This window comes from Arabidopsis thaliana, chromosome 5 (assembly GCF_000001735.4).
Source record: "Arabidopsis thaliana chromosome 5, partial sequence".
Classification (NCBI taxonomy): domain Eukaryota; kingdom Viridiplantae; phylum Streptophyta; class Magnoliopsida; order Brassicales; family Brassicaceae; genus Arabidopsis; species Arabidopsis thaliana.
In genome coordinates this window covers 7882644-7904005 of record NC_003076.8, presented here as the reverse complement: position 1 = coordinate 7904005, position 21362 = coordinate 7882644, and the positions used below count along the sequence as shown (strand labels likewise).

The 21362-nt window shown below is 36.6% G+C and overlaps 5 protein-coding genes, 3 long non-coding RNA genes, 1 other non-coding gene and 1 pseudogene across 15 annotated transcripts; 6 read left to right on the top strand and 4 right to left on the bottom strand.

Annotated features, from left to right (window-relative positions):
• Positions 1 to 106: 106 nt before the first annotated feature.
• FTRA1 (ferredoxin/thioredoxin reductase subunit A (variable subunit) 1) lies at positions 107 to 1111 on the top strand. Its single transcript, NM_122251.5, has one exon. The coding sequence runs from the start codon at positions 228 to 230 to the stop codon at positions 774 to 776; it is 549 nt and encodes a 182-aa protein (NP_197735.1). The 5' UTR covers positions 107 to 227; the 3' UTR covers positions 777 to 1111.
• A 2331-nt stretch (positions 1112 to 3442) lies between these two features.
• On the top strand, positions 3443 to 10412 carry AT5G23430 (Transducin/WD40 repeat-like superfamily protein). 3 transcript variants are annotated; one of them, NM_180733.2, is made up of 19 exons: positions 3443 to 3920; positions 4011 to 4171; positions 4480 to 4610; positions 4718 to 4835; positions 4928 to 5154; positions 5693 to 5795; positions 6234 to 6304; positions 6382 to 6456; positions 6630 to 6773; positions 6867 to 7212; positions 7308 to 7820; positions 8061 to 8120; positions 8196 to 8317; positions 8588 to 8722; positions 9047 to 9121; positions 9206 to 9318; positions 9491 to 9607; positions 9714 to 9782; positions 9867 to 10412. In NM_180733.2, exons 2-19 carry the CDS (start codon positions 4144 to 4146, stop codon positions 9931 to 9933), a joined length of 2514 nt encoding a protein of 837 aa, NP_851064.1. In that variant the 5' UTR covers positions 3443 to 3920; positions 4011 to 4143; the 3' UTR covers positions 9934 to 10412. The 3 variants fall into 3 exon arrangements, with proteins under 3 accessions (NP_851064.1, NP_001318628.1, NP_197734.2); NM_122250.2 differs by having other exon boundaries at positions 3619 to 3920; positions 9870 to 10335; NM_001343802.1 differs by having other exon boundaries at positions 3443 to 4171; positions 9870 to 10335.
• A 1859-nt stretch (positions 10413 to 12271) lies between these two features.
• AT5G03615 lies at positions 12272 to 12660 on the bottom strand. The gene has a single exon (NR_142698.1). It is a non-coding gene; the product is annotated as an other RNA (long non-coding RNA).
• Positions 12661 to 13650: 990 nt separating this feature from the next.
• HMGB6 (high-mobility group box 6) lies at positions 13651 to 15545 on the top strand. 2 transcript variants are annotated; one of them, NM_122249.4, is made up of 8 exons: positions 13651 to 14016; positions 14164 to 14246; positions 14345 to 14396; positions 14473 to 14592; positions 14678 to 14732; positions 14828 to 14872; positions 14964 to 15047; positions 15130 to 15545. In NM_122249.4, exons 1-8 carry the CDS (start codon positions 13895 to 13897, stop codon positions 15292 to 15294), a joined length of 726 nt encoding a protein of 241 aa, NP_568431.1. In that variant the 5' UTR covers positions 13651 to 13894; the 3' UTR covers positions 15295 to 15545. The 2 variants fall into 2 exon arrangements, with proteins under 2 accessions (NP_568431.1, NP_001190371.1); NM_001203442.1 differs by lacking the exons at positions 14473 to 14592; positions 14678 to 14732; positions 14828 to 14872; positions 14964 to 15047 and having other exon boundaries at positions 13826 to 14016; positions 15133 to 15493.
• A 225-nt stretch (positions 15546 to 15770) lies between these two features.
• AT5G03605 lies at positions 15771 to 16316 on the bottom strand. Its single transcript, NR_142697.1, has 2 exons — positions 16234 to 16316; positions 15771 to 15953 (listed from the first exon to the last, which is right to left on the bottom strand). It is a non-coding gene; the product is annotated as an other RNA (long non-coding RNA).
• A 4-nt stretch (positions 16317 to 16320) lies between these two features.
• Positions 16321 to 17035, top strand: AT5G23413 (annotated as a pseudogene). The gene is made up of 4 exons: positions 16321 to 16345; positions 16639 to 16729; positions 16823 to 16877; positions 16961 to 17035.
• A 180-nt stretch (positions 17036 to 17215) lies between these two features.
• AT5G23411 (uncharacterized protein) lies at positions 17216 to 17362 on the bottom strand (the record flags this gene model as incomplete). The annotated part of the gene is made up of 1 exon (NM_001125793.1): positions 17216 to 17362. One exon carries the CDS (start codon positions 17360 to 17362, stop codon positions 17216 to 17218), a length of 147 nt encoding a protein of 48 aa, NP_001119265.1.
• Positions 17221 to 18415, top strand: AT5G23410. Its single transcript, NR_144271.1, has 3 exons — positions 17221 to 17637; positions 17790 to 17828; positions 17913 to 18415. It is a non-coding gene; the product is annotated as an other RNA (non-coding RNA).
• A 439-nt stretch (positions 18416 to 18854) lies between these two features.
• Positions 18855 to 19130, bottom strand: AT5G03595. The gene has a single exon (NR_142696.1). It is a non-coding gene; the product is annotated as an other RNA (long non-coding RNA).
• Positions 19131 to 19343: 213 nt separating this feature from the next.
• On the top strand, positions 19344 to 21334 carry AT5G23405 (HMG-box (high mobility group) DNA-binding family protein). Of its 3 annotated transcripts, NM_001343801.1 has the most exons (9): positions 19344 to 19582; positions 19658 to 19806; positions 19958 to 20040; positions 20129 to 20177; positions 20287 to 20328; positions 20407 to 20461; positions 20569 to 20613; positions 20699 to 20737; positions 20820 to 21158. In NM_001343801.1, the coding sequence occupies exons 2-9, from the start codon at positions 19763 to 19765 to the stop codon at positions 20907 to 20909; spliced, it is 447 nt and encodes a 148-aa protein (NP_001318627.1). In that variant the 5' UTR covers positions 19344 to 19582; positions 19658 to 19762; the 3' UTR covers positions 20910 to 21158. The 3 variants fall into 3 exon arrangements, with proteins under 3 accessions (NP_001318627.1, NP_851063.1, NP_568430.2); NM_180732.2 differs by lacking the exon at positions 19344 to 19582 and having other exon boundaries at positions 19586 to 19806; positions 20126 to 20177; positions 20820 to 21334; NM_122247.2 differs by lacking the exon at positions 19344 to 19582 and having other exon boundaries at positions 19646 to 19806.
• Positions 21335 to 21362: the final 28 nt, after the last annotated feature.

The window sequence follows — 21362 nt, the reverse complement described above, 5'->3', positions numbered from 1 at the left end:
CAAAAATAAAATAAAATACAACTTATATCCAATGATATATATAAACATATATATCAATGGTCAAAATTTTTATAATTTTTAAAATTGTAAAGCAAAATATTAAGGTCGTAATAGTAAAATGTTAATTATATCTTCCCACTGAAAAAAGAAAAAAGAAAACGAATCAGTTTTATTCCACTTGCACAAATCTTCTTCACACACATTTTTTTTTCTTCACTCGGACTGATATGAGTAGCCAAATCGCTTTGTCACCGGCCATCGCCGCCGCCATTCGCCGTCCGTCCTCTCACGACTGTCTATCCGCTTCCGCCACTACTGCTACCGCCACCCCCATGGCTCTCAAATCTTGCATCGTCGCACCTCTCTCGCTATTCACCTCTCAATCTCAAATCAAACACTCAAGCTCAAGAAAAACTTCTCGAACCACGATTCGATGCGATGTAGCGATAAAATCCGCAGATTCGATAAACGCAGACGCCAATCCTTCGTCCTCACCGTCATCAGAGGAAGAAATCGAAGCGGAAGCGAAGGCGAAGATAGGATCTAGGGTTAGAGTAACTGCACCGTTGAAGGTTTATCATGTAAATCGAGTTCCAGAGGTTGATTTAGAAGGTATGGAAGGTAAACTCAAAGATTACGTTGCTGTTTGGAAAGGGAAACGAATCTCAGCTAATCTTCCTTATAAGATTGAGTTCTTCAAAGAAATTGAAGGTCGTGGTCTTGTTAAATTTGTTTCACATCTTAAGGAAGATGAGTTCGAGTTCATTGATCAGTGATGAAACAAGAAAGACAATTTTTGTTTTCCTTTCTCAGTGTTTGTTTTTGTTTGTTGTGTTTACTGGAACCTGGGAATGGAGAATGATTTGTATGTAGTGTGATGTGTATTCAACCTTTAGCAATCATATACATAAGGGTTTCTTCACTCTCTATTTATGTTGATTTGATTCATTGGCTTGATCTTGTTATTGGTTTCTTAGTGTTCGATAGATTGGAAGAAACGAAAAGTTGGATCTAGATGTGGTTTCTTGATGATTAATAAGGGCAATTTTAGGCTGCGGTTGTTTCAAATGATTCCATTAGCAAGATCAAGATCCAATTTGGGATAACACCTAGTTTACTATGTTTGCTGTTTAAGACTAGTATCATTGAAGTATCTTGAATTGAAAGGGTGGATCTTGGTCATGATGGTAAGGGTGATTAGGGAGTGGAGCTCAGACTCTCTACTAGATTGAGTTAGCACTTGAGATGTTACATAGTGTGGATCGTACTTGAGGAGTCTTAGAGAAACAGTTCCTTAGGTATTCAGATGATTTTCCTATATGCAAATCTGTGTTGTCTCTGTTTGGTTCATGTGTCTTTAGCTTATAAAATATGTTTGATTTTGAATCAAAGGTAAACTATTGTCATTCTCCTCTTCTGTCTTTTCTAGTATTTGTGAATTCAGCAGCTTCGTGGCTGTGGTATTGGTGATGATCTTTATGCTCGTGGTCGCATTTCGTCCTAGTGAGATAGAGGAGAAGGCAATCTAGATTTGTAGTCGTCATCAATCGCATTTTGATCTAGGAGATGATTGAGCTACGATTGTTAGTCTTTGAAACCTTGTGAATTTCAAGCTTTTGTTGTTGATAGAGTATATAAGCTTAAAGTCTCTAAAGGAAAGTGCTCCAAAATATGTCATCCTTATGTTTAGTTGGTGGGTCAGATTAGGCCCGTTTTTCGTTCGTGGGTCAGATTCTAGGCCCGTATCGGTTTAGCTATTCCTATTCTCATAAACTTTAAAACAAGATATTTTAGGTAGAGAGAAGCGAGTCGTCTTAGTCAAATACATATGCCCTAAGGTAGACAGGTTCATCATCATAGATATCACGAGTCTGTCATTATTCTCAGAAGAAAACTAAAAAAAAAATCTTAGTAATATGTTTAGATTTTGTGAGGAATATTATTATGGTTGTTTGATCAACTCTAACGTACTAACACGTCCATGTATCACGTCTTCCAAAGTTCAACGTTTTATAAAGATTGGAGTATTAAAATTGGAGTGGATGGAGATTCGAGCTTGCATATGAATAATACAATAATTGGATTACAAAACTCAGATTTGGTGACAGCACATCTAGGCCAAGGCCAGGCCAGACCATGGTGGCAATGATTGATTTAGCTTTTTAATTAGCTAATGCATTGTGCGCTTTCAAAAGCAAGCAGCCAAAGTATATGTAATGAGGGACAAAGTAATTTAAACTCTAAAAAGTCAAAACGCTTATATATGTCCGTAATTTTAGGTTTCTATTTCAAAATTTTGTAGTTACTGTAATCTTGTCTTTAAAAGTTGTTACAATCATCTTCCACATAAAAACTTTATCTTACCGAATGTTTATTTAATTAACATCTATCCATAAAGTTGTTTTCTTGATGTTACGTAATTGATTTCTACCACCTAATGAATTTCTTCTTTAACAAGAGAATATAAAAAACATGATTTTAAAATAGGTGTTCCTGATATTTTAATGTAATGTGAAATGTCAATTCTACTTAAATAACATTGCACCAATAAATCAAGTCCCTAATTCTAAAAATTCGACGACGGATAAATGATTAAATTAACCATTCAAAATAATTATGAATTTTTGGTTAAAGTCAAGATTCAAGAAGCATTGCAACATTGAAATCATGGTTTCACAAAAAAAAACTCTTTATTAAATAAAAAAATCTTTTGTTTTTGGAGTTAGAGTTTGTGTACTTGTAAAATGTATGGGATCGCTCATGGCCCCATGCAATTAGGTAGTCCGTTACTTTCAAGCCAAACCTTTCACCATAATTTTTTTGTCTATCCAACGTTGGTCTATCTACTGACTGTCACTGTTCTTTCATTATGGATACAAAGTTACATTTTGCTGTTGGATCGCTCACTTATTTATCCTCACAGTACGTTATCACTAATATTGTATAAAAATACTTTGGAAAATAACCGATAAGTTATATGATCATTGCATATTTGTTTTGGACGAGTTTTTTAAATGTTAAGAGATACTAGAACTGAAACACTTGTACATAAATTTTGTAACTTTTGGACAAGGGTCCATGATAATAAATTTATTTAACATCTAAGCAATAATCACCTATTAATGATTACATCGCCATTTTCCATTATAGCACCGACAGTAGTTTCATAATTCCATTATATAAAATTTCGGTCAAAACATTTTCTTAAGGATTAATTTGCAAACCGCGATTTCAGTTGTGCAATGTCTCCCCTTTTTTAAGTCTTTTATTGATTAAAAACTATTTTTGGATATGCACTAGTACTATTTTGTTCCTACAATCAGAATGTATATACTCTTTTTAATTTTCCACTGAATATACTCTTATGTAGAATAATTAATTGTTATTGTTCATTTTAGATGCAAAATACAAACATGATGGTTTCTGACAAAAAGAAACCAATGGTAAAAGTTTAATAATTTGTACTCTTCCTTGTAAATGTAAATGTGAATAGTAGCAAGATGCATGAAAAATGAGGAACTCAAAGAATTAAATGAAAAAATTGTTTTGGGAATTTGAAATAGAGAGAAGAGGGAGAAAACTTAAAAGAGAGAAGACGTAGCCAAAGGTTAAAAAAGTATCTCTCTCTCTCTCTGCGCCTCCCTTTTTGCTTCTCTCTCTCTCTTCTTCTTCTTCCTTGTGCTCTGCTCTCTGTCAATCTCTCTCTGTCTCCTTTTTTACTTCGCCATTGGAGAAAAGAGAAATCACTTTCAACTTCTCCTTAGATTTTCCGCTTATCTAAGACAACAACGAAGTTCCGAGTATTCCTCAAAAAAATTCCTCCTTTATCATTTCTTCACTTCCCCAAATTTTGTGTGTTTTCGTGGAGCAGAGTGAGATTGGCGTTTTGGGAAGACGAAAGTTAAGCCCTTTTTTGCTGGGTACGGCTTCCATTTCCTAAAGGCTTCATTTTGTATCTTTCCCAGAAATGATTTCTGGGTTTTTGATCTGTTTCCCGTTTGAGCTTTCAGATTGGTTCAGCGGTTGAGAAAGCGGAGATCTTGAGGGCTGCTTGCTTTCTTCGATTTCTCGAGATTTTGGTTTTGGTATGGTTGTTGAGAGTGTAATTTGAATGTCCTCCACTTCAAGGGTTTCGTTTCCGCCATGACCACCAAGCGAGCCTATAAGCTTCGTATCCTTTTCTTACACCAATTTTGATTCTTTTCGTATTTTTCTCTGAGATTCTATTTTTAGGGTTTGTTCTGTGTCACAAGTGCCGTGTTTGATCTACTGCTTTTATTTTGATATGCACGAGATCTGTCTGTGTTCATCTTTTTTCATGTTTGCATTTGTTCCCCGTGGAGTAATTTAATTTAAGACCTTTCGAGAAACTTGTCTGTTTAAATTTAAGACTATTATGAATGAAGTCAAGTTTGAGTTTTGACTAGAGTCTCTATCTGGTACCTATTGCTTAGCCTTGACTTTCTGTGTGGTTTAAAGAGGAATTTGTGGCACATTCTGCTGCTGTCAATTGTCTTAAGATCGGAAGGAAGTCTTCTAGGGTTCTGGTAACAGGTGGTGAAGATCACAAGGTCAATCTTTGGGCTATTGGTAAGCCCAATGCCATTCTGGTCAGTTCTCGGTCTACTGTTTCATTATGTGTTGGTTATAAGTTAGTAGAGTGTTTCTATGGGATTCACTCTTTCTGAGTATCTCATTTGTGCTTGTTTGTTGTCAGAGCTTGTATGGGCACTCAAGTGGAATTGATTCAGTGACGTTTGATGCTTCGGAGGTCTTAGTTGCAGCAGGAGCTGCTAGTGGTACTATCAAACTTTGGGATTTAGAGGAGGCAAAGAGTAAGTTTTGTAGTTCCAAGAGACCATTCTTATTGGACTCGATTTGACTTCTGTGAGTACTTACGTGTTCTTTCACTTGCTTTGTTGAGTAGTTGTCAGGACTCTCACTGGTCACAGGTCCAATTGCATCTCAGTGGATTTCCACCCTTTTGGTGAGTTTTTTGCGTCAGGCTCACTAGACACAAATCTTAAGATATGGGATATACGAAAAAAGGGCTGCATCCATACTTACAAGGGTCACACGCGAGGAGTCAATGTACTCAGATTCACCCCAGATGGTCGCTGGGTTGTATCTGGAGGAGAGGACAACATTGTTAAGGTTGGTAGCTGCTTTCATGTCACTAGTCATTTTTCAGTTCTGGGTATGTGATTTTATCTTCTCTACTGTGGAGGGAAATACAGCTGCTTAGTTGACATAATTAGTTTGGATTTACCTTTGGGAGAATTTGGAGCAATGAAACTGCGCTTTTGGTTATAGACTATGAACTGGCTTTCGAGAGTTGGTAGGAATAAGCTTTTGTTCTAATTCTCTTTGTATGTATCTCATGAATGACGTTCTGTAGTAAGCATTGCCCTTTAAGTGTGGAGGAGAACTTGCGACTATTTAGTGTTACCTCTCTGCACCTGAGCTGAGTATGCTATATGAGAGTATTTAGGACGTACTATTCTTTTGCATTTTGCTAAAACCCACATAGACCACCCTGGCCAACTATTTCGGATGCTTCATCTCTCTCGGTTATTGCTTCTTTACCTCTCTCAGCGCACTGTATTGTTATCTTGAAAAGCAATTTACCGGGAACCTTTTTTTTTATCTTTCTGTGTGTTAATGGATCTGATATGCAGCTTGTCTTTACCAGGTTTGGGATTTAACAGCTGGAAAACTGCTGACCGAGTTTAAGAGTCATGAAGGGCAAATTCAAAGCCTAGATTTTCATCCTCATGAATTCCTACTGGCAACAGGTTTGTATTACTCTTAAAAATTTCTAACACCAACACAAAATAAAACTTCTAGGCTAAGAGTGTCTGATCACAACTGTATTGCGGTTACCAGCCCAGCCCAACCAGTTATATAGATCCCTGTGTCATGGCGTCATCTTCTTTTTATGTAATTGAAACTCTTGTGGCCATCTTATCTTTTTAGCTCTGTGATTTGAGATCTGGAAGTAAATATGCATCTAAAGTATTTTTCATTTCTTTGGTCATATTATTGAGGGTGTGTGTAACATAGATATTTTCAGAATGGTGCTGTGTTGTGTAGATAACAATAGAATGCCGACGTTTTAATAATGACTACTTCTCTCACTCTCTGTTAACGTTCACCTAAATATTTACATGGAATATGTAAAATTAGTGTGATTACAAATATTTGAAGCATTCTGTTTTTGCCTGTGCTAACAGGTTCAGCTGATAGAACTGTAAAATTCTGGGATCTGGAAACATTCGAGCTGATTGGTTCTGGTGGACCTGAGGTACAACTTGTTTTACGCTAAGTCAAATTGGTGACATTTTATTTTCCCTCTACCTTTAATATTCTCATTTTCGCTAGACTGCCGGGGTCCGTTGCCTGAGTTTCAATCCAGATGGAAAGACTGTGCTTTGTGGATTGCAAGAAAGTCTCAAGGTAAATTCTTCTATACTTTGATATGCAGTATGTAGATTCTTAAATTAGATATATGTTAATTGAACAACTCATCTTTTGAAGGATTCGTTCTTATGTTTACTCATTTGCTTTCAAAATACACATTCCTACTCTTCTTACCTCACTCCTTTGGTTTAATCCTGTGCAAATCGTAGATTTTCTCATGGGAGCCAATTAGATGTCATGATGGAGTGGATGTTGGATGGTCAAGATTGTCAGATATGAATGTTCACGAGGGAAAGCTTCTTGGTTGCTCATACAATCAGAGTTGTGTAGGCGTGTGGGTTGTAGATCTCTCGGTATTCCTCTCTCCCTACATATCTTTTTCTTTTTGTTTAATTGTAGCTGGTAGTAATCTTTACGAACCAACTCATTTTCAAATGCATGGTCAGCGTACTGAGCCATGTATGGCTGGAGACACTGCGCAATCAAATGGTCATCCAGAGAAACGATCTTGCTCAGGAAGAGATCCAGTAGTTCTCAATGATAATAACTCAAAGACAGTTCTCGGGAAGCTGTCCGTTTCCCAAAATGTAGATCCTTTATTGAAGGAAACAAAGTCTCTAGGAAGATTATCTGTTTCTCAGAACTCTGATCCTTCGACAAAAGAAACAAAGTCCATTGGAAGGTCATCAACATCACAAAATTCAGAGTCCTCGATGAAGGAATCAAAGCCTCTCGGGAGGTTGTCAGTTTCTCAAAATTCAGACGTTTCTAAAGAGTCAAGGACGTTTTCATGTATGCTTGCTTCTATTATTTTTCTCTTTTCTTCTTACTTAATCTTAGCACTGATTAAATGATATGCCATTTCTGGTTTTGTCTGCTGTTTGAAGCCACAGGAAGTTTACCAGGCACTCCTCATAGGGTCAGTTCGACCAATGTATCAAAAGCCACTTCGGGTGTTTCAACAGCCGTCTCTAATGCTGCAACGTCAAGGAGGAATTTTACAAAAGCTAACCCAAAGGCGAATCCTGTCAATAAGGCAGCAGATTTTGCTCCGGTGATTGTCCCCAGAGCAGACCCTAGAATAGAGCAGGCTACTGAATCCAGAGCAGAACTTGACATAATTGCAAGAACCATGCCGTATTCATTGCAGGCGGCTGATTCCCGAAGGTCACCTAGCAGCAGAAATAACCCTGATCTGCCAGACGCTTCGGTTCTTGAAATGTCTGAGTCTCAGCCAGTTGAACCAAATAATATACCAGATGGGGGTACACTTCCTGGTGGAAAGGTTGGCATGCGGGGTGCAACTGAGCGAAGCATTAATGATTTTAGATACAAGAGATATGGCAGGAGTAATTCAAGGTCACGGATGGGGTCACCTCCACGAAACCACGATGAAAACTGTATGTTTTTGTCCTTTTGAATATTTGCCTGTTTCAGTGCTAATATGAATGTCAGCTGGTAGTCTTACACTACCTTGGCCCCTAAAATGTGGCCTGTAGGGTTAATATTATGAAGTTGCTCCAGTGAAACATGCAAATAGTGGAAAGAATCATGTGTTTAAGATTATTGGTTGCTATGACGTACCTGTGTTGAGTTTGATAGATGATATTCTCAGTTCTAAGCTTTAGTCATTGTTTCAGATGACTTGGTAAGCCACAGATCAAATAGAGACCCAAGCCCCACTGAAAGTCAGAAAGGAGGTGATTCTTCAGCCCAGCTTTCATCTTTTCTTTTGCAAATGAAGCGAATCTCATTCATGTGTCTTATCATATCAGGAAGATTCCAGTCACTCGTCATAAATAGGGAGAGGAGAGGAAGATTTTCAAACTTCGAGGGTCCTGTTTCAAATTTTTCAAGTGGAAATATGCCTGCTCCAAACATCCGCCCTTCAAATATGGTATAATAGCCTTACTATTTTCAACTTGAGATCTTGAGGCAATAACACACTGACTGTAAATTGCCACAAAAGAGGAAAGTTAGAAAGTTACGGACAAAGAGGAAATTAATGCATTTGATTTATACAATTTCAAATGGTACTGCCTTCATAACATCTTAATAGACATAATATTTTGTGATTTAGTAATTTTCAACTACACATCTAGTCATGCTTTTGCTCATGTTCCTCTGAGATCCAGAGATAATAGATATTGTATTTCCTTTCATATAGTTCAAGCAGAGAGGGAACCATATGCCAGTTGAACAAGGGATCGATTCTCCTTCTGAAGAAAATATTGTTGAAGACATAATGGGAAAGCACAATCAATTTGTCAGCTCTATGCAGTCTCGTTTGGCTAAGTTACAGGTAACGTGAAACCAGTCACGTTGTGACAATTTTGTTGGCTTAGCCCTAATTAGACTAGTACCTTGAATACTTATTAGAGTTTTCATATGCTTATGCACGACCACTTAGCATGCGTAGAATTACTATTTCAACACTTGGCATGTTTTAGCTGGGAGTGAAACGCTGGACATGGTTCTCCTCTTCTGCTTATTGAAAATTTTGGTCCTTGTTTACTTATGTTGGTGGATTTTATAGGTGGTTGAGATGTCAGAAGCTTCGCAAAGAGTTAGGGATTGGAAAGACTCCTGATTTATTCTGTCCTAAATTGATTCACCAAATTTGCAGGTAGTTCGTAGATATTGGGAAAGGAATGATGTAAAAAATTCGATAGGCTCGATAGAGAAGATGGCTGATAATGCTGTAAGTATCTTCTTTTTGTATCAGTAGCAGGATATATGAAAAAGATTATCTGCTCACGCCAATCTTCTTATTCATTGGTTACAGGTTACTGCGGACGTACTGGGTATAATAACCGAGAGAAATGAGATTTTGACACTGGATAATTGTACCTCCCTTCTTCCCCTTCTAACAGCTCTTTTAGGGAGCGGCATGGATCAGTAAGAACTCGCTTTTCTGATTTTTAAAAAATGGCAGAGTCGTCTTTCTAAACTTATCATGCCTCATGGATGCATTAATAGGCTTGATCTTTATGGTCATAGATATAGTACATTAGACTAAGAATTCTTGATTTGTTCTCACAGTGTTTGCTACACCATATCTTATATTTAGGCATTTGAGCGTTTCCCTGGATTTGCTGCTGAAGCTTGTCAGACTGTATGGGTCACCAATTTACTCATCACTGTCAGCTCCAGCATCTGTTGGTGTAGATATCGAGGCTGAGCAAAGGTTTGCATGTTTTTAACCTTATGTGCATATCTATAAGCCATTGTGCGTGATAAATTTGATAGCATACTCTCTTGGAACTCAACAACACATGTTTACTGCAATATAGGATCGAGCGCTACAGCCGTTGCTTTGTAGAGCTAGAGAAAGTCAAAGCATGCCTTCCCTCTCTAGCAAGGTAAACGTCTGAAGAATCCATAATTCTCATTAATTGTGTAAGAATCTATGTGGCTCAAATGATTATGTGATGGAATTTGTGTAGAAGAGGAGGTTTGGTGGCCAAGTCTGTGCTCGAACTCAACCTAGCATTTCAGGAAGTTTCATCATAATAACTATGAGTCTTACAACCCTGGACAAAAACGCAGAGCAAAAGCCCGTCTTCCTCGTGGAAGAACCTGCATCATCCCAAGTCCCCAACCATCTGCTTTTTGATGTGGATTTGGTTCCAAAGGGAGTCTAACAAAAACTAAAGGCTGATACTTACTAAGTTAACCAAAAGAGTTGGAAGGCAAAAATCCTCCCAAGTTAGCTGCTTCTGGTCACTAATCTTTGTCTGCATTGTTCTAATTTTGGTGTGTAGTAGAGAGGGACAGAGAGAAAGAGAGAGAGCCATTGGGCTGTGTATTGTTCTTATGAGAGTACTGCTTGAGTTTCTACTCGTCTGAAAGAGACATGTTCAGTGTTCTCTCGAAACATGAATAGAGGTTTTTCGCGGTTTCTTGGATTTCTTCATGTCGTTGTTCAATCTTATGTTCTTCGTTATTAATTATGAGCCAAAAAGAGCAAAAATGGAAATGAATTCTTCATACTAAAATTCGTAAAACACACAGAAAAGCAAATAAAAAAGGTGTCATGAACAATGTTTATTGTAGGCATTCGGTTAACCATTCGGTTTCGCTTCGGTTGCGCATGGTTTCGGTTATTTCGGTTATAGTAATATAAGAACCATTTGGATATTTGAAGAATTTTGGTTCGGTTCGGATATCTTTCGGTTCGGTTCGGTTTGGATATTAAACTTGGTAACCATAAATAAACTAAAACCGAAATAACCGACTAAAAACCAAAACAACCAAAATTTTTGACCAATACCGATATAGAACGTACGTAAAAAAAAGAAATATTCACAACTCACAAAGATGGTCCATACTCTCCATAATATTAAAACACCTTATTCACAACTCACGAAATTCAACTTGCAAACTAATAAAGAGAAAAACATAGTTAAGTGTTAATACATACAATATATGTGATATATTATCTATCATACATATATGCTTTGGTTATCCTTTGGTTATCGGTTACGAACCTAACCGAAACCGAAACCGAAATCTAAGACATATAATATCCAGCCAGTTATTTTAAGCTATCCAAACCCAAACCGGACCATGTTTTTCGGTTCGGTTCGGTTCGGTTAATCGGTTAGCGGTTTTTTTGCCCAGGCCTAGTTTATTGGATCATTTTTCACAAAATAGTATTTCCTTGGCCTTTGTTTAAGTATTTTTATTACTTAAACCATGAAAAATGAACTCAACCACCATTAATGCAATCTGTTAACAAAAGATCCATTGAGGTAGGTGATAGAGGCCAAATCAAATGTACTGCATTACACATTTAAAGAAGAGGAAGAAGAAAGATAAACTTGTCGAAAGTAGAGACATAATAAAACAAAAAACACAAGAAGTAATAAAAGAGAATAGAGAAAATCTGCAAAAACTGCAATAAATCCAACAGACTAGAGTTTTCTTGAGAAAACGAAATTGCCAAAACCATGTAACGGAATTGTCATCAACTACCTAACAAAATAATTTTTATTTCTCTACAATAATAAAATATAAAAAAAGGGAGATGTGAAAATTGACAGTGAAGTAGCTAGCATTATCCCATGCCTCTGCTCTGCGTTTACGTTAAGAGACCACGACCAAACAAGCTTCTGCTGTACAAACTTACTCTTCTTCACCTTCTACGTACCCTCCCTTTTTTCTCGAGACCAAACTGTTCATTTTCGTTTGTCTCTTTTTGTAGTTTTAGATTCTCTCCTCCATTTTTTTTTTTTTTTTTTTATCGCATTATTGTTGAATACTCGTATGTTTTTATCAACTAGTGTTAGTCCCTTATCAAACTATCTTTTAATTTGTGTATATGTAGCCTTGTTAGTATATTGTATAAGATTGTTAGGGATGAAATTTAATCATGGTCGTCTCCGCGAGCATATTTGATAATGGTTCATATAGTTGTAGTGGATAAATTTCATAAAGAGTTTATTGTTTGGTGGTCTACTTCCAACTTTACCAACTTTACCATTTCAAAATGCGAAATTTTTCTATAAGAAAAGATGTGTTTAACCACATGAGTTCTATTCTTCGTGATTTTGAATACACCCTCTTAGTGGGTTTGTTCCCTTAATCTAATGTAAGAGATATGAGATAGTTGTTCAACAATTACATTGATTCTGTAAATCTTAAAACTCTTGAAACCGAAAGAAAATTTTGGTTGAAAAAAAAGAAGCAAATAGTACTTGGTGGATTAGTAACTATTCAAATCGCCGCATGCGTCTCAATTTTTCCAATGGCTTCTTCTATGTTGCTTGTTTTAATCGCTGTTTTGTGGATTAGTAACTTATTGGACGGTTAAAAATCCAACAACTAGAAGATTATAGATAAAAGCTATACACGTGTATATGGATAATCATAACTGATATAAAAAAATATAAAAGTGAGAGGTCAACATCACTTCTCCTCTTGGTACAGCTCTAACAACAAAGACAGAGATACTGCTTTCTTTTTATAAGTAGTCTTCTTCCTTCTCCTTAGTTTTATTGCATAACCACATTTTGACTTTATTCACTCTCTAGTCCTTTGCTCTCTATCTCTCTCAATTCTAACTTTCGACCAAAAAAGCAATGGGATGCATAATGGTAATGGAGCTAGGGAAGAAGAAGAAGAAGCTGATAAAGAGCATTTTATGGAGAATCAAAGCCGAGATTAAGAAGATGAAGAAGAACATGAGATCATCACCAATACACAAGAAGAATAAGAGACACGTCAGTTTCAACTACGATCCTCTCAGCTATTCTCTTAACTTCGACTCTCTTTAACAGAAAAAAAAGAACAACATTCTATATTTATGCATGTCCTCTTGTTGGTTTCTTTTATCAACTTTGTGAAATATGTATCTTTCTTGGGTTGTTGTTATTCTTCTATGTATTAGGTTACTATTTAACAACTTTTGTTTAAGTTAATCATCATCTTCTCTTAGGCTAATGTTTAAGTGTATGAGATATATCAAACTATCGTTTTACTTCTTTGATGGAGAGATGTGTTTATGATTTTAAATTGTATGCGTTGAACAAAAAACAAAAAAAGATAGTATTAAATTGTGTTAAATTTATTTATATTCTGCTGGAGGTAAGAAAGTTATTCCATAATCTCCCAATGATTATCATATTGGAGAGAGTGAAAGTTAGTATAAGTAAGACAAACAACACAAAACACCAAAAAACAAAGAAGAAGAAGATAGAGTTTAAACAGTTTAACTATTAGATATTCCCCAAATCCATCCATCATAACTTGGATTATAGACGTAACTACAATCAGATAATACTATTACTCTGAAATTTGTAAAAATGTATAGAAAATGAGTTAAAAAAAAAGAGATTTGAAAGAGAGAGAAGAGAAGAGTATAGGAGCTGAGATTCTCTGACGTTGGTGGTGGTGGTGGCACAGTAAGCGAGAGAACTGCTTATATTTCACCTTCCCATCACCCTAAAACCCTTCAAAAGTCTTCTCACCTCTCTGCACCACACCCACATGCCTATCTCTATCTTCCTTATAGCCTTTTTTCACTTTTACCGTTATCAACTTTTTACTATTCTTTACTTTAAATCAATCATTTTCTAATTATGTGGAAAAATATTTATATCGGGCCGGATTAATTTTGGTTATAATAATATTTAAGCCTATAATGGGCCTCAAAACCTAAAGCCCATCTAAACAAAGAAAAACCGCGAATAAATGGGACGCGAACATCATATCCAGATCTAGACCGTTTATTCGCTTTATACAATACCAACGGTGGATTAGAACGCCACGTCAACAATCCGTGTCAAAGCCTAAAAACACAGTATCGCGGGATCAGATTGGCGCCATAACTGAGAAAACAAGTTTCGTTTCCCTCTCATTTTCCTCCCTTTTCTTCTCCACCGAGTCTCTCAAACGTTTCTCATCGAATCGAATTCTCGAACACGAAAAATATTCACAGATATTTTCGATCTTAACCGAGAAAAAGGAAGAAATGGCTGGACCATCGACAACTTCAAACGCACCAAAGCAGAGGAAGAGAGTCGAAGCCGAGACTAGCAGCAACACTTCTACTACCTTACGTCGCGCTAAAGACGGAAGCGCTTTCGCTCTCTGGTGAGTTCTACTTGCTTAATCTGTTGAATCGACGGAATATTCTGTTTCGAATTTAGAGATCTAGGTTTTTATTTCAGATTTATTAGGGTTTTACAGCTTTAACGATTGGGTTTCTCATAAGTTTTCTGTGGATTGAATCGATTACAGTGAAGGATGTAACAAGAGTGTAGCTGTAGCGCTTATAAGCATGCACAATTGCAGTCTCGATGCTAAGATCAGAGTGAATCTCGGTAATCATCTCTTTGGTTTTCCCCCCTTCTTATTGTATTGTGTGTTTCATCGTCTCATAGTCTCTGTGTATTTGGTTGTTGTTGTTGTTGTTGTTCAGAAGCACAAGTTGTGGAGACACAAGCAGAGGCTAAGAAGAAGCCTGCAGAGAAGTAAGACTCGTCAAGACTTGATTGTATAGTTTCTGTATGTGATATTGAATTATTTGAATGTTTGTTTTTGTTCCAGGAAGAAGACAACATCTGATGGACCTAAGCCAAAGAGACTTAAGAAAACCAATGATGAGAAGAAGAGCTCGTCTACTTCAAACAAGCCCAAGCGACCTCTTACCGCTTTCTTTATCTTCATGTAATGTTTTTTGTTCATACTTGCTTTTTTTAGATTGTGATATAGTCTCTAGGGTTGATGCTGATGTTAACCTTTTACTTTACAGGAGTGACTTCCGTAAAACGTTTAAGTCAGAGCATAATGGTTCGTTAGCTAAGGATGTAAGACTTGAACCGAGCTCATTACTATGATTTGAGTACTATGTTTAGTGTTTATGAGATTTACTAATCTGGGCTATGTATATATATGATTGTAGGCTGCAAAGATCGGTGGTGAGAAGTGGAAGTCTTTGACTGAGGAAGTGAGTTGTTTTATTTTCGTGTTTCTTCATTAGTGTCATGGTGATTTGTTTACTGTGTTCTTACTCTGGTTTGTGTTCTTTGATCATTTAGGAGAAGAAAGTTTATCTGGATAAAGCTGCTGAACTTAAGGCAGAGTATAACAAGTCACTGGAAAGTAATGATGCTGATGAGGAAGTATGTGTTTCATAATTAATGGGCAGTGTTTCACTTACTAAATGAAATCTTTAGTGTTGAGATGATTCGATGACTTTTTCAGGAGGAAGATGAGGAGAAGCAATCTGATGATGTTGATGATGCTGAGGAGAAACAAGTTGACGATGATGATGAAGTTGAGGAGAAAGAAGTTGAGAACACAGATGATGACAAGAAAGAAGCTGAGGGTAAAGAAGAGGAGGAAGAAGAGATTTTGGATGACTACTAGAAATGATATGCTCGTTTTTGTGGTTCTAGTCTTACTGAAATCGGTTTATCTCTAATCGTTGCGATGCATTGTAAATGAAGCCTTTATTAGTGAAAGTAGTTTATTTGAAGTTAAGTTGTGAGCAAGTGGGTTTTTTGTAGTTCACTGAAATGGTAATGCCTTTTGTTTAAACAAGTAATGAAGCTATGTTTTTCGTTTTACTAATGCTGTAGACTTAAAAGTCACGTTTGGTTTCGAATCCTTTGCTTGTGACTTGTGTGTTTTGCTGGTTGGGTATAAAATATTCCTATATTAATGATGATCAGATGCAGATCTTCCCTTCTTTGTATTGTCTGATTGACGCAGGTGTGGATGTAGGTCTATCACTTTCAAGTTTACTAATGGCTAACCCATCAATGGAGGAATTCTTGCCTAACGTTGACTCTATCTGGCAAGAAACAGCTGCGTAATTCAACTCTACCTTAGCATTAAAAAGAACTGAAGCAGCTAAAGCCAATTTTACGGTTATAGAAGAGGCTAGAGCTTATGATTTACATGGATATACATACCTCAAACGAAAACGAGGTGTGTGGCTGTATGTAGAGTCGGAGATTAAGGAGAGAATTACACTGAACATGTGTATAGCGATGAGCTAAGATGCTTTGAGATATCACTTCCCATATCTGTGATGAGTAACAACATGATATTTCGGAGTCTCCATAGGATCTTGACAGAAAAACACATCTAGCATCCACACCCACATCCAAGCACACATTTTATCGCCCATATTTAGTCGGTTCACAACCATACAGTTAACGAATATTTCGGAGTCACAACTATTTTATACCACTTTCTTGTAGCCCACGCATTACGCAAATCTTTTTTAATTTCAACAAATTTACTTTTTTTTTTCCTTCCACCAGAGTCTATAAAACCCTTGTCATCGAATAAAAATCCTAACCCTTGCTGGAGTCAGAATTCTCTCAGAAGACAGAGAAAAGTAAGATATGTCAGGCGAAACGGAAAGTAGCAGCAACACCTCTAAAGATGGCAGTGCTATCTTCACTCGCTGGTGATTTCTTCTTCTTTGGATCTATTTTCAGTCGAATTTTTGTTCGGTTTAGGGTTTACCGATTGGGATTTCCAAGGCTTCTCACAACTTTTTTTTTGGGTTGAAAATTCAGTGAAAAATGTAACCAGAAAGTTCATGTAGAGCTTATAAGCATTCACATGTGTAGCCTTGATTTTTTGTTCGGAGTATCCAGGTAATCATCATCTCTTTTGTTGTTTCCCCTCCTTACTGTATTTTGTGTTTTCAGTGTTATCATAATCTCTGTGGATTTGGTTGTTGTGTTTGTTGTTCAGAAGCTTCAGATGTTGAGACAGAATCTGATGAACATGAACCAATGAGGCGTAGAAAGGCCAAGCCACCTCTTACCGCCTTCTGTATCTTCATGTAATGTTCATCGTTTCATACTTACTTTTTGTTGATATAAGTTGTATACTCTTTAGGGATGATGCTGATGGATGTTGCTCTTTCACTTTGCAGGAATGGTTTCCGTAAATCTTTTAGACAAGATTATCTTGGTACTCTCATTAAGGATGTATGACTTTTAACTTTGCTCATTGCTATGCTTTGACTACTATGTTTAGTGTTTATGTGATTTACTAAACTGTGCTATTGTAGGTTGCAAAGTTCGGTGTTGAACAGTGGAACTCTATGACTAAGGATGTGAGACCACCTCCATTGGAGGGTCCTTAAGAGTTTCTAGTACTGAATCCTTACAAAAAGAAGCCAAAATTAAATCAGAAAAATGAAATTAATCAAGGTACGCACCTTAGCTTAGGTATTTTGTGATGTTTTAGGTGCGTATACGTGGTGGTTTCCCATTGGGTAAGGTAAGAGACAAAACAATTTTTTTTCTTTCCTCTGTTTGCGAAATCATTGTCTCTCTTCTCTTGTTTTCTCCGGATGAATTCTCTCTCGATCAGCTTCATGCGGCGTCCACATCATCAAATTGGAGAAGATAACCGAAGAAAATCGTCCCCCTTCCGCCGTGATCATCATCTCAACCGACGGTCTCAACATCTGTGACTTCGAACATAATCGGCGATTTTGATGAACCAAATCGGAGAGAGAAGATTAATAAGATAGTTTTGAGGAAGAAATCACAATTAGAGCTTAAAGCAAGAATAAATCACAATCACAAGATGGGAATTTTTCGGACAACGTAGTGATAATCAGTCAATCGGAGAAAGAAGGTGACCCGAGTGTTATAACCATCAATTGTCCTGACAAAACGGGTCTAGGTTGTGATCTTTTTCGTATCCTCCTCTTCTTCGGCCTCAACATTGTCTGAGGAGGTAACAATTCCATCTCATCATTACACTTTGTGTGGTTTTCAAAAATTTCTTATTTTTGATATCTGCTGTGGTTTGTGACTTGAATGTGTTCGATGAAATTCCTCTGAAAAGATGTATCAACTAATGGAAAATGGTGTTACTTGGTCTTCTAGGTGATTGGGAAACCAAACACGAGATGGAATCTGTTGAAGGTGAGACTTGTTGAGGCAAGTGCTTCTTTTTCTTAGGCCTTTGGTATCTCAAGATGTTACCTTTCTCATCTTTTCAACATTCAGGTTTGTGCAAGTCTTTAATGTGGTTGTGAGAATGCCGTGTGGTAGGGTCATCATCTTAGAGGGTCTATTGCAGGGCTTCACTCTCCTTCGCAACTATTCCTAATAGATCCTTCAAAAGAGAAACCGTCATGGAGGATCCTGAATGTCCCAGGGAAACCACCCAAGTTAGCTTGGGGACATAGCACATGCGTTGTTGGAGGAACTAGAGTATTGGTCCTTGGTGGTCACAATGGTGAGGAATGGATACTCAATGAATTACATGAACTCTGCTTGGCTAGCTGGCAAGACTCGGATCTGTAAAGACTCTTTCCTTATTCATTTGGTTTGTGGTTATGTATCTGTCACATTCCAAACTCTTATGACAGAAGCGTGTGTACATAGTAAATTAGTGATTGTTGTACGCTTTAGATATTAATGTAATGATGTTAATGGGTTTGCTGTATGAGATCCTTCTATAATATACTTACTCCTTGTTACATGACCATGTAGCATTTGATTTTGACGTACCAAAAGGCTTCTCTGAAGCATGCGAACACATAACATCCAAAAGAGAAGCCACTGAGTTATGACATATGTCAACAAACCCAAAAGTAGAAATAATCACACACACCTCAAGTAAATAGAATGAAGAAACCGAACAAGTAAAGTACACAAACTCCAATACAAAGCTAAAACCTATTTAATTTCATCAAAATACTAGTTCATCCAAAATGGCAAGTTCTTCATCCAAAATGACTGGTTTTTTTTAAAAAAAAAATTCACTTAAGGATTCTACCACTGGACAGTAAAAAATGTAAAGACTCTACAAAAACTCTAAACTTTAAAATTTTCAAAATTTATTATTATACAAATGTAAGGATTCCTTTATAAGGACTTACCAATGGTCTTGCTCTGAGTTGCTTTATTTAATTTCTTGTTTCTTCATTAGTTTTATGGTGATTTGTTTACTGTCTTCTTACTATGGTTCGTGTTCTCTGACCATTTAGGAGAAGAAAGTTTATTTGGATAAAGCTGCTCAACTAAAGGCAGAATATAAACAAGTCATATAAAGTGAAGATATGGCTAGTCCTTGGACGAATTCAAATGCAGCAAAGCCGAGGAAGAGAGTCCAAGTGGAAAATAGCAGCAACACCTCTACGACTACATTACGTCACGCTAAAGATGATAGTATATGGTGAGAAGGAAACATGAGACGTCATGGTGAGGCTCCAACACGACCCTCTAAACTCATTGGATTTATCGATAAGAGTGTTCATGGTTGACCAAGCACAATGACATTGTTGAGATTACATGATTATGAAGGCGGCTTACGCTACTGGTTTCACATCCATATCCACTAATCTTATTTTACAAGTTGTTATATTATCTAAAATTTTCAAAGTCTTACAAATCTTTACATTCATAGAAAAAAGAATGTCATATGGTGACTATCAAACATCTAGTTGAGAAGATTTAAGTAAGAAAAAACGAATATCTATTTTTAGTATTTGATTTGTTTCATAAATTTACAGATATACGATTTTTTCTAAATCAAATCGAGTCGAATAGTAGATGGAAGCGAATCCAACAAATATTTTGCCCAACAGTAAATCAAATCAAAGAGGCATTTTTGTCCTATAAAAAAACAAATGTTATTTTAACAAAGGACAATAAAATAAAATAACAGAATGGTAAGAAAAAGGTAAAAAATTTACTCCTTTTTTCCAAAGTCTCCATTTTTACTTTCTTTTTCTTCTCCCCAGCAGAGAGAGGGGAAGTCTCTAAACCCTTGCTTGTCATCAAATCGATTCCTCGAGTGAGGAAACATTTCTCTTTTCGTGGATCTTACGAGACCGAGAAGAGAGTAAGATATGTCCGGCGCATCGTCTGAGGATAGCAGTATTTTCGCTCGCTGGTGATTTCTTCTTCTTCGTTGAAAACTTTTTTGAAATCGGATTTGTGTTTCTAATTTTGTTCGAATTAGGGTTTTGTTACAAAGATTTAGCGATTGGGATTTCTAGGGCTTCTCACAAGTTTTTGTTTTTTTTTTGTTGTTGAAAATTCAGTGAAGACGTAGACTGTAACAAGAAAATACCTGTAGAGCTTGTAAGGATGCACATTTGTTATGCTATGTTCCATAGGACTCTGGGTAATCTAATCATTATCTCTTTCGTTTTTTCCCCTCTTTTCCCTGTTTTTGTGTTTTCATAATCTCTATGGATTTGGTTGTACAGCAGCTCGAGGTTTTGGGACACAAACTCAGGCTAAGAAGAAACCTACAAACAAGTAAAAAAAAAAAGCTCCTTTTTTAAGCCTTACCTATGACTTGATTGTATTGTTTCTATATGGTGATTTTGAATCCCTCATGTTATTGTGTGTGTGTGTTTGTTTTCAGGAAGAAGTCAACAACATCTCTTACCGATTTTGCTGTCTTCATGTAATGTTGTTGTTCATTGTTTAACACTTACTCTTCTTTAGGGATGATGTTGATGGATGTTGCCCTTTCACTTTGCAGGAATCATTTCCGTAAATCTTTTAGAACAGATTATAATGGTGCATTGGTGAAAGAAGTAAGACTTTTTAAACTGAGCTTATTGCTATGCTTTGACTACTACTATGTTTAGTGTTTATGAGATTTTACTAAACTTTGCTATGTATATATATATATGATTTGTAGGGTTCAAAGATCGGTTGGGAAATGTGGAAGTCTATGACTGAGGATGTGAGTTGTTTCTTCATTAGTTAAGTTTCATGGTGTGATTTGTTTACTGTCTCTTCTTCTTACTCTGTCTTCTTTGGTCATTTAGGAGAAGAAAGATTATCTCGATAAAGCTGCTGATGAGGAAGTAGGAGTTTCATAGTCAATGGCTTGTCCTTTATTTATCCTTTCTATTACATCTTTGAGTGTTAAGATGATGATTTTTTCAGGATGAGGATGAGGATACCGTGGAGGAACAAGCTGATGATTCTGATGATGCTGAGGACAATGAAGTTAAGGAAACAGATGATGACAATTGACCACAACAAAGTAGCTCAAGTAAAAAAGTAAAGATTTTGGGTGACGACTACTAAATATGTTAGTTATGCTTGTTCAGTTGTTCTTGGGGGGTCTTTAATCTTATTGAAATGGATTTAAGGTAGTATACAAAAACAGACTGATACGAATATGGGCTTAAAAGCCCATACGAGTTGACATTAGTACGTAGGTTTGGCCCATTTATGTTATAACTACTATAAGAAGAAAACAAGTTTAGTTTCTTTCCCTCTTAATTTGCTCCTTTTTCTTCTCAACGAGAGTCTCTTAAAACCCATTATAATCGAATCGATTCCACGAGCAAGAAATAAGTTTCATTGTGATTTGTTTACTGCGTTTGTCACTCTTGTTTGTGTTCTTTGATCATTTAGAAGAAGAAAGTTTATCTGGTTAAAGCTGCTCAACTTAAGGCTGAATATAACATGTCACTGGAGAAC